Raw genomic sequence first — 8,835 nt, 5'->3', positions numbered from 1 at the left:
AAAAAAAAAAAAAGAATACTGAGTTCAAAGTAACATCATCACATAACTTTCAAATTCATGTAAAATTATTTTATCCAAAAATGTTAATAGCTGGTTGCAAAACTTATACACTAATTTACATTATAGCTTCAGAACTATTTATGATACATATGTATGAACAGCAGCATCAGCACCTGGGAACTTGTTAGACCCACAAACTCTGAGGGTGAGATTCAGTAATCTTTAGCTTCACAAGTCCTTCAGGTCATTGTGATGCACATATGAGAGAACCAATGTTCTAGACCAACCTTCCTAATGCCGCAATGTATTTTCATTGTTACAAAGGGGTCACGACCCACAGGAGAACCGCTGTTCTAGACTAATAAATTCTGACTATGAGAGCCTCTCTGGCCTTTAGTCAGTGATGACTTTAATATTATCAGGAGAACCCAGAATAATTATGTGATGTGTCTCTTTTTATAAATTATTTCCTCAGGAAAATAAGCAACCCCACTTACAGCACAAGTGGTTTTATGATGGTTAAAGCTGTATACACCCAAATTGTGTCAGAGGGCTATAAAAGAAGAATAAAGATGACAGCCCAATCTACTGGATGGAACTGGTCATCAAGACCTATTATATGAATGTACTACACTCACAGCCCAATCTACCGGATGGAACTGGTCTTCAAGACCTATCAGATGAATGTATTACACTCACAGCCCAATCTACTGGATGGAACTGATCTTCAAGACCTATCAGATGAATATATTACACTCATCCATTCATAGTATTTACCATTAGAACTCTCTTAGATAATCAAAGGAAGATAGTTCAGTTTTCTTCCCTGGGGGTAAGGGATAAGGAATTCCCAGATTTTTATTTGTTTGATTCCCCCACCACTCTCTCAGCTTTGTCCCTAGTTAGGGTTACACATATAAGACATATAATTAAACTTGAATTTTTAAATATTAACATGTCCCAAACACTACATAGGATATATCTACACTAAAAATAATTCACTATCTGAAACTTAAATTTAACTAGACATCCTACACTTTTATTTGCTAACCCTGATAACTCTACCTCCATCCAGCAGCCTGATGTCTTTGTGCGTATTTCAAGAAGGCCACAATATACACAACCATTCATTCCCTCACCAAGTCTCTCCTCTTCCTTGGACACATATGGGAGTGCAGGTTATCTCTACTTAAGAGAAAAGAACATTCTTGGGGGACAGATGAGCCTTCAGTTATGGCAAGAAGCTCTGGGTAAAGAATCACTGCTTTATCTAGGTTTAACGTGGCCTTTTTAGTAAGGCACACACCATTCTGGTTGCTTCAAAGATTCAGCCAAGATGCCTCCATATTTCATCATTAGTCTCAAACAAAACATGACAACCTTCTGTACTCACACACACAAACCACTATAGTTTCTTAAACTATTCGGGACATTTCAAAAGCCACCCCATTTCATTTACTGCATCACTCCTTGATTTCCAATACCTCCCCTCCAGCAACAAAAAGAAACAGTGCTCTTTGGCATTCATCCATGTACCCTTTTCTATTTCTCTCTAAATAAAACCTTTTATGTAAAGTTTCTATGCCTCCTTTTTATTTGAAGGTCTCATATCAAAAAGCCATGAATAGGGCGGCGCCTGTGGCTCTGTGAGTAGGGTGCAGGCCCCATATGCCGAGGGTTTGAACCTGGCCCTGGCCAAACTGCAATAAAAAATAGTTGGGCACTGCGGGAGGTGCCGGTAGTCCCAGCTACTCAGGAGGTTGAGGCAAGAGAATCATCTAAGCCCAACAGCTGGAGGTTGCTGTGAGCTGTGTCGCTACAGCACTCTACCAAGGGTGACAAAGTGAGACTTTTGTCTCTAAAAGAAAAAAAAAAGCCATGAATAAACAGTACTCAGAACCTGACAGAAATGGTAATTAAATCTACTCAATTATAATCTCCCCAATTTTTATTATATCATACATTTCTTTTCCTCAAATTTGTTCATGATAATTCAAAGTAAGTAATAGCCTTGGGTCAACAAGCTATGTTTATTTAGTTACTGCTTTTGTTCTTTTAAGAAATTAATAATTACAATGGAATAATTTAGCTCCACCAACTATCACAATATTTTGTGACAGCTTCTAAGGCATGCAATAATTCTAAATTTTTAAGCACGTTTCCTAAAAAACCAAATTACAGGGTGTCACAAAGATTGCCATACATGTAAACATAGGGAAAAGGAGAAATGGTAGCTAAATGTACCTGTACTAACAAAATATTCATATTTAAATTTTATAAAATATTTCTCTATGTGTTGATATATACATTTAAAAAATATTAAAATATAATAGTTTGTTAATTTTTCCTATTTTTGGCAACCTTTGGTACACCTTGTATTTTAAAGTCATGAGAAGATAACACTGGATTAGGACACAAAAGCCACTAAAAATTAGTCTGTTTTTAACAGAAAGATTTCAAATATTACCTTGAAGCTGACATATTGTAGATGGTTTGAATGTCTTTTAATAATCTGTTTGATCAGCTCTGGATGTGTAGCTTTTAAATAAGATGTAGCTGGTTGATTCAGTTCAAATTCAAAACATCTCCACAAATCAGGCATGTGGAATACCTGGTTCCAGTTACGGCAAACTTGTGAAGCATGAGCTCGGTCAAGAAGAGGCAAATACTTAAATATCTGGAGAATAATGTCCTGAAGCAGATTACCCCAATCACAAGTCTGAGAATGCTCATTTGTAGTCCTCAGTTTCTTGGATTTCTCTGCAGTATCTTCTCCTGATGAATCATGGTCACTGTCCCCTCCTCCTCGTTTCATCCTATTCAGAAAAATGCATCATTTTTTTCATTCTACTTAACCTTTGAATAGAAATTAACCCAAAATTCATACTTCCATCACTGAGGTGGGAATACATGTTTATATAAATAAGGAAATACAGGCTTAGGGCCCTTAACACAGTGGTTACGGCACCAGTCACATACACCAAGATTGGTGGGCTTGAACACAGCCCAGGTCACCTGAAACAATAATGACAACTGCAACAAAAAATAGCTGGGCATTGTGGTGGACACCTTTAGTCCCAGCTACTAGGGAGGCTAAGGCAAGAGAATCACTTAAAGCCCAGGAGTTGGAGGTTGCTGTGAGCTATCATGCCACAGCATTCTACCAAGGGCAACACAGTGAGACTCTGTCTCATTTAAAAAAAGGCAAATATGGTGACAAATTGCATCAATAATCAATAATTCAAGGAGAAGAATATCAAAACAAATTATAATGGAAAGTGATAATTAAGATCAACTATGATTTTAAACATTTACATTTATATTGTCCCATTTGGGGGAAAGTAAAACCAAGAAGTTCTATTTTAAAAACTGAGTTCAACTAACACAAAATAAAAGGGGGGAGCCTACAGTGATACTTTCTAAATGTTTCTTACAAATCACCTAAGGATATGTGCCATATTTGAGTTCATGAATTCAAGGCAATCCAGGGTCCCAAGAACTTCCAGGGAGGATGTGAATTAAGTAGCCAACAGATCTTCCACACTGAATAGTAGATAGTATGTGTTACTGCCAGCGATTTTCAACCTCTGCTTAAAATAAGTCTATCTCCCCCTACTACATATTGTTTGGTCTGGAATGTGGTTTCTTCTTCAAACACATCACTTACTGGTGCAATATTTTCCCCAAGTTGTACTTCTGACTTAGACCTATGTGTTTATCCTATGTATTCTTAATGTCTTCATTCATTTTTTTAAAAGACAGTCTTTTAATGGCAAAACAGTATGTTTAAAGAGAATGGGCTCTGGAACCAGACTCTTTGGGTTTGAATCCTCACTGGCTATATGGCTTTGATCAAAGTACTTGGACCTTTCTGTAATTCATTTTGCAAAATGGGGATAAAACCTAGGGTTCTTGTGAATAATAAGATGAAGACTTTTGAAAAGACAGAGATGACTGTTGAACTCCAGTACAGGAAGGCATTCCCATATTAAAGACATTACAGTGCATGACACAGTAAAAACAGAGGTCATCAACCAGAAGGCAAAATGAAGCATGTGTGTGAGAGAAAGTGAGAGCGAGTACACAATCTTGTGTCTGAGAAACACACACTGGAAGTAGATCCACCAAACTATAGTGACCAATGGTAGCTGGTGGGATTACAGGTGATTGTGTCTTACACATTTCTTTTAATGTCAATGCATTACTTCCTAATTGGATTTTTTTTTAAGTCTTGTTTTGATTTGCTAGTTGAAACAGAAACGTACAAAGTCCTAAACTAAGCAGGGTAACTGCAAACCTCTCACTGGTATTCTTATTTAGAGCCTGCAATACTTTTGCTCCAAGAGAACAGTTCTGGCAGGGTAGTGGTCTGGACCTAAACTTCAGTTCATTGCCTTTCAAAAGGGTAGTTTATAGCTCAAAGTCTCTTCTAGCACATCAGCATATAAGAATTTCTGATTTCTGTGAAGGGCGCAGGATGTGCACATGCATGACTATAAACCAAGTATGTCTCTTCAGACTTCATCCAGCAAATAGCAAACTAAGAGGATTGAGCACTGGAGAGCAGAAACAGAATGGCAGCAGCCACTGTACTTCTTGTCATGTAAGCCACTCTTAGCACAGGTGCAATAAACTATTCCTCATAGGTCCTACTTCCAACTAAATGAAGAAAGTGCATAAAAGATGGATATCTTACTGGACAGGGGAAGAAAAAGGGAGAAAACAGAATGACAAAGGTGACTGCAAAGAGGGTAGTTTTAGGGAACACTGCAACTTCTGTGTGAATCTAAGACAAGATTTTTTTTAATGTTTAAAGAAAAGATAGTAGAATCTACAGTGCTATCTTTAATATATTTAAAAAGAAAAGAACCTCTTCTAATAATAATGTCCCACCAGAGGTTAAGATAACATTGTCATTATGACCCATTTTTCTACTTTAACTTATCCTGAAGGCTTACTTTAATCTTAGCATATAATATTTGGGTCAAAGAACAAAGTGTTTGCTACCCAGGGCTTATAATTTCTCTTCTGACTATCTAGAACTACTCAGAATGTTGAGATACAAAGATTCAAAAAAGAATGAGACAGTCTTCATAATTTCTACACCTTATTATAGAATGTTGATTGCTTGTTTCTGAAGAAAAGTCTTCTAAAACTAGAACTATTCAACATAAAGATAGAATGACTCATCTTACTTTGGATTATATGGCTATATAAACAAATATAAAATGTTAGCCTAATTTCCACAATCTTTGTGAGTATCTTAGTTGAAACAATACAAATTTTCTTTTGTATAGTACATCCCTATTTTAAATAAAATATAATTCATTACTTTCCAAGTTCGGGGGGTGGGGGAGGAAGTTGACAATTGTTTTAAAAAGCATGCAAAACTAAGGTACAGTATCTCTTGACTTAGATATAAAAAGACTTCCGATCACCAAAGTATGTTTGAAGCATTTACTAGTTTATAAATATCTGAATAAGTCTGCAAATTGTCATATCTAATATAACTATAATGTCATAATTAAAGTAATAGAAAATATGTAAGGCCAAATTCCAATAAAGATGGCCTCTTTACTAACCTCATTAATGCATGAAAATAAAACAGAAGTGAGTGGGCACCTAATAATATTAAATCTCAATTTTTCCAAGTTGGTCTCAGCTGTTTATGCGAAAATTTATGTGGCTTCCAGAAGTATTTTTACTACATCTATTTACATATGAAGCTCTGCTGTACAAAAGTTAAAGCAATTCAGAGCACCTACTGGTCTGTGAATAATGTACACTTAAGGACTTTATATCTCTTCACCTGTAGTCAAAGTGAAAACACCTCTTATATTGGAACAAAAGGAGTGCAAGTGCAGAAAAGCAAGGTGGACAATAAAGGTCAAGGAGACTTTCCCAAACCAGGCCTCTTCAGAGCTCTGACAGTTTAATTTCCTTCAGCTTCAGACTCCAAATAACACAACTTAGGCCCCTAGAGCTTTTGGTGAAGAACTGATATTATTAACAAGTGCCAAAAAGCAAACTAATGAGGGAAGACTACAGTGTAGCTGAGCAGCACAGGCGTTCGAGAGCTACCTTAACATCTCCATAAACTCTGACAGGAGCACTCAAATGAAGGGAGGAAGAGAACACTTAGCTGTGTGGCCCTCACTGTATTTTAGGCACTTTCACACGCACCAGTTGTACTTAGCTCTAAAAAGCCTTTGCCATCACATTTCCTCTATGTATTGTTCTAATACCAATATTAATATGCATTCTATTTTTTTTTTTTTGCAGTTTCTTCGGGCCGGAGGCTGGGTTTGAACCCACCACCTCCAGCATATGGGGCAGGCGCCCTACTCCTCTGAGCCACGGGCACTGCCCTTAATATGCATTCTTTGGCTGAAATACAATGAAATAATAGAAAGGGATCAAGTCTCACAACTAAGTGGTAGGGAAAAGCATAGTGACGAAAATTAAGTCCAGTGGTCATATATAGATAACTGGGATGGCATTTATATAAGTATCTCAGGGATAATAGAAACTAACACCTTTTTGACATTACTGATTCTGATTTAAGATCTGGGTCACTCAACTGGACAGTATTAGCAACATCAGAGTAATATCCCATCTCTCTCGCCTCTTAGGTGAGAGGTGCAGATCTATCATTCACTGAACTGCTTCCTGACTGCTGCCTGCAACAGGCTGCTCAAGCTGAAAACGGGCGCAAAGCTGCTCATCGCCAAGTTGACTAAGTTTTCCACTGGGCTACGCAGCGGGGGTGTCCCCGCCCTCCTGCGCCACCTCCACGGATTGGCTTTCCCTGACATTTCTTATATGCGCCCTGACCTGGGGCAGTTTGCTTTGACATCTTAGCGCCTCTCATTTCTCAAGCTAACAGTACTCGCGCCGCCGATGCCAGGAAGAAACTCGCAAAGCTCAAGCCCCACGGTGCTTGTCACCAACTCGGGCGAAGGGTAATAAAGCCGGGCAAGGGCCGCGGCCACCCCCGGGCGCGCCAGTGTGGCGGGCCGGCTGCACGCTACCGCTGCACACGCACCACGCCTTGTTGACATGTTTTGAAGCACTGCGGGGAAACGCCCCCAAGCAGGCTCCAAGGTCTGGTGCCGCGCCCCGCGCCCCGCCCGACGCTCCCCAGGGCCGCCCGCGCGCGCCCGGGACCCTGCGCCCCCAGGCCCGCCCACGGGCGCTCGGCCGACCCTCCCCGGCCCCGTCGAGGAAGCGGGGCACCGGCCCGACCCCTCCTCCGTTACCTGCTGCCGGGGGCCGCTTCCCCCACACACCACCCCGTGCTCCGAGGACGGCGGTGGCGGCGGCTGGTCCCGCCGGTCTCACATGAGGCCCCCCGGGGCCCCCGCTCCGCGCTCCCGCCGCCGCGGCCCCCCGCGCTCCGCCCGCATCCGAGACGCTGGTCCCGCGGCGGGCGCCAACGCGGCTCCACCTTTGCGGCTTTGGCGGCCCAAGAAGAAGCCTTCCTTCCGTGTCCCGCGCCGTCCGCGTTCTGGTACCGGGATTCAGGTCGCCGCGAGAGACTCCTTCCACCAGCTGCGGCCACCGCCGATGCCTCCAGCGCCTCGGCCCAGACTCCCAAGTCCAAAATGGCGCCCAGGGCTTGCGGCCGCGCGCTTTCCTTGGCGCGTCTCCGCCCCAGGGGGCGGGGCGGGGCCGCGCCCAGGCCGGAGCGCGCGTTGCGGCCGGCCCCGCCTCCCGCTCGTAGGAGGACGAGCCGGAGACTAGCCGTCCGCTGTGAAGGGACTTTTTTTGGGAGCAGGCTGTGGGAGGGCTGGAGCTAGCTAGTTACCAGAGGGACTCTGCGGCTGAAACTGTGAAGTTTAGGGAGGTGGAGCAGAAAAAAGAAAGGAGGGCGTGTCTCCGGGGACGGCGGTGACTGGGCAGCTGGTTCCACCGGCCGGGGGATAAACAGCAGCTGCGGACGGCGACACACCCCCGAGCGCGGCGCGGGCCCGGCTCCCGCTCCCGGGTCCGCGGAGGAGCTGGGTGCGGGCTCTAAAGATGCGCACGCCACGCGCGCGCACAGGGTGGTTCAGACTCCCAGAAAGACGCCGGGGTGTAACAGTGGTAACGCTGGCGTTACAGATGGTACTTATTTTTAAATGACTTGAATGTGCCAGTTTTTCTAAAATGATTTTTGTCATCAGAGTTAGTATTTTTTAAAACCACCTTTGCTCTATGAAGTGGAATCCTGAAGTTTGTAAATAGCTTTCGGAAACAACAGTGGGGAAAAGTGTAAAGGAGCAGAAGGCTACTTGAGAAGCTGAAGCCTTCTGTAAGTGAAGGCATCTTTGTGTCAGCTGCTACCTTGTTGGCGTGTTTTAAAAGTTTGGATTTTTGTATACTGGGCTTTCTTAACGTTAGAAACATCCGTGGGTGCAAAAATCTAACTCAAGTCACACGCTATTCCACCCTGACACTCCAAAAAGAGGGAGAGAGAGAAAAGAAGAGAAAGAGAAAGTAATTTTCCATCCAAAAATGACAGGTCTCTGACTTGCGTGCTGAAGAAACTGGAAGGCGGTTGATGACCAAGGAGCTGTCCAGTTTCCCCCCACCCCCTAAGAAATATAGTTAGGAAGCCATATGTAAGATTGCAGTAAGATTAAATGTGGAAAAATGCCAGTGTTGTGTTTTTTAGTTTTTATTTTTGTTTGCTTGTTTTAGGGCCTGGCAGCCAGATCATCAGGTTAAACTGTACAAAGTCTCCAGCAGCGTAATAATGTGGATTTACCTGAACTGCAGCATTGTTTTAGGTCATTCAGTGACTGGATGATGAGGAATAATAGGACATTCTAACAAAAGTGAAGAAAGAGGAAG

The 8,835-nt window shown here is 42.4% G+C and overlaps 1 protein-coding gene across 1 annotated transcript in view; it reads right to left on the bottom strand.

Annotated features, from left to right (window-relative positions):
• FBXL3 (F-box and leucine rich repeat protein 3) overlaps positions 1 to 7,632 on the bottom strand; it is a 19,773-nt gene extending 12,141 nt beyond the window's left edge. Inside the window, exons 1-2 of the mRNA XM_003789736.2 lie at positions 7,260 to 7,632; positions 2,468 to 2,816 (exon numbers count right to left, since the gene is read on the bottom strand). Of these exons, the coding sequence (XP_003789784.2) occupies positions 2,468 to 2,815 (348 nt within the window). The 5' untranslated portion in view covers position 2,816; positions 7,260 to 7,632. The remainder of the gene's footprint in view (positions 1 to 2,467; positions 2,817 to 7,259) is intronic.
• Positions 7,633 to 8,835: the final 1,203 nt, after the last annotated feature.

Source organism: Otolemur garnettii, unplaced genomic scaffold (genome assembly GCF_000181295.1).
Source record: "Otolemur garnettii isolate 467f Iridium unplaced genomic scaffold, OtoGar3 scaffold00036, whole genome shotgun sequence".
NCBI classification, from domain to species: Eukaryota; Metazoa; Chordata; class Mammalia; order Primates; family Galagidae; genus Otolemur; species Otolemur garnettii.
This window is presented reverse-complemented; position numbering and strand designations above follow the sequence as displayed.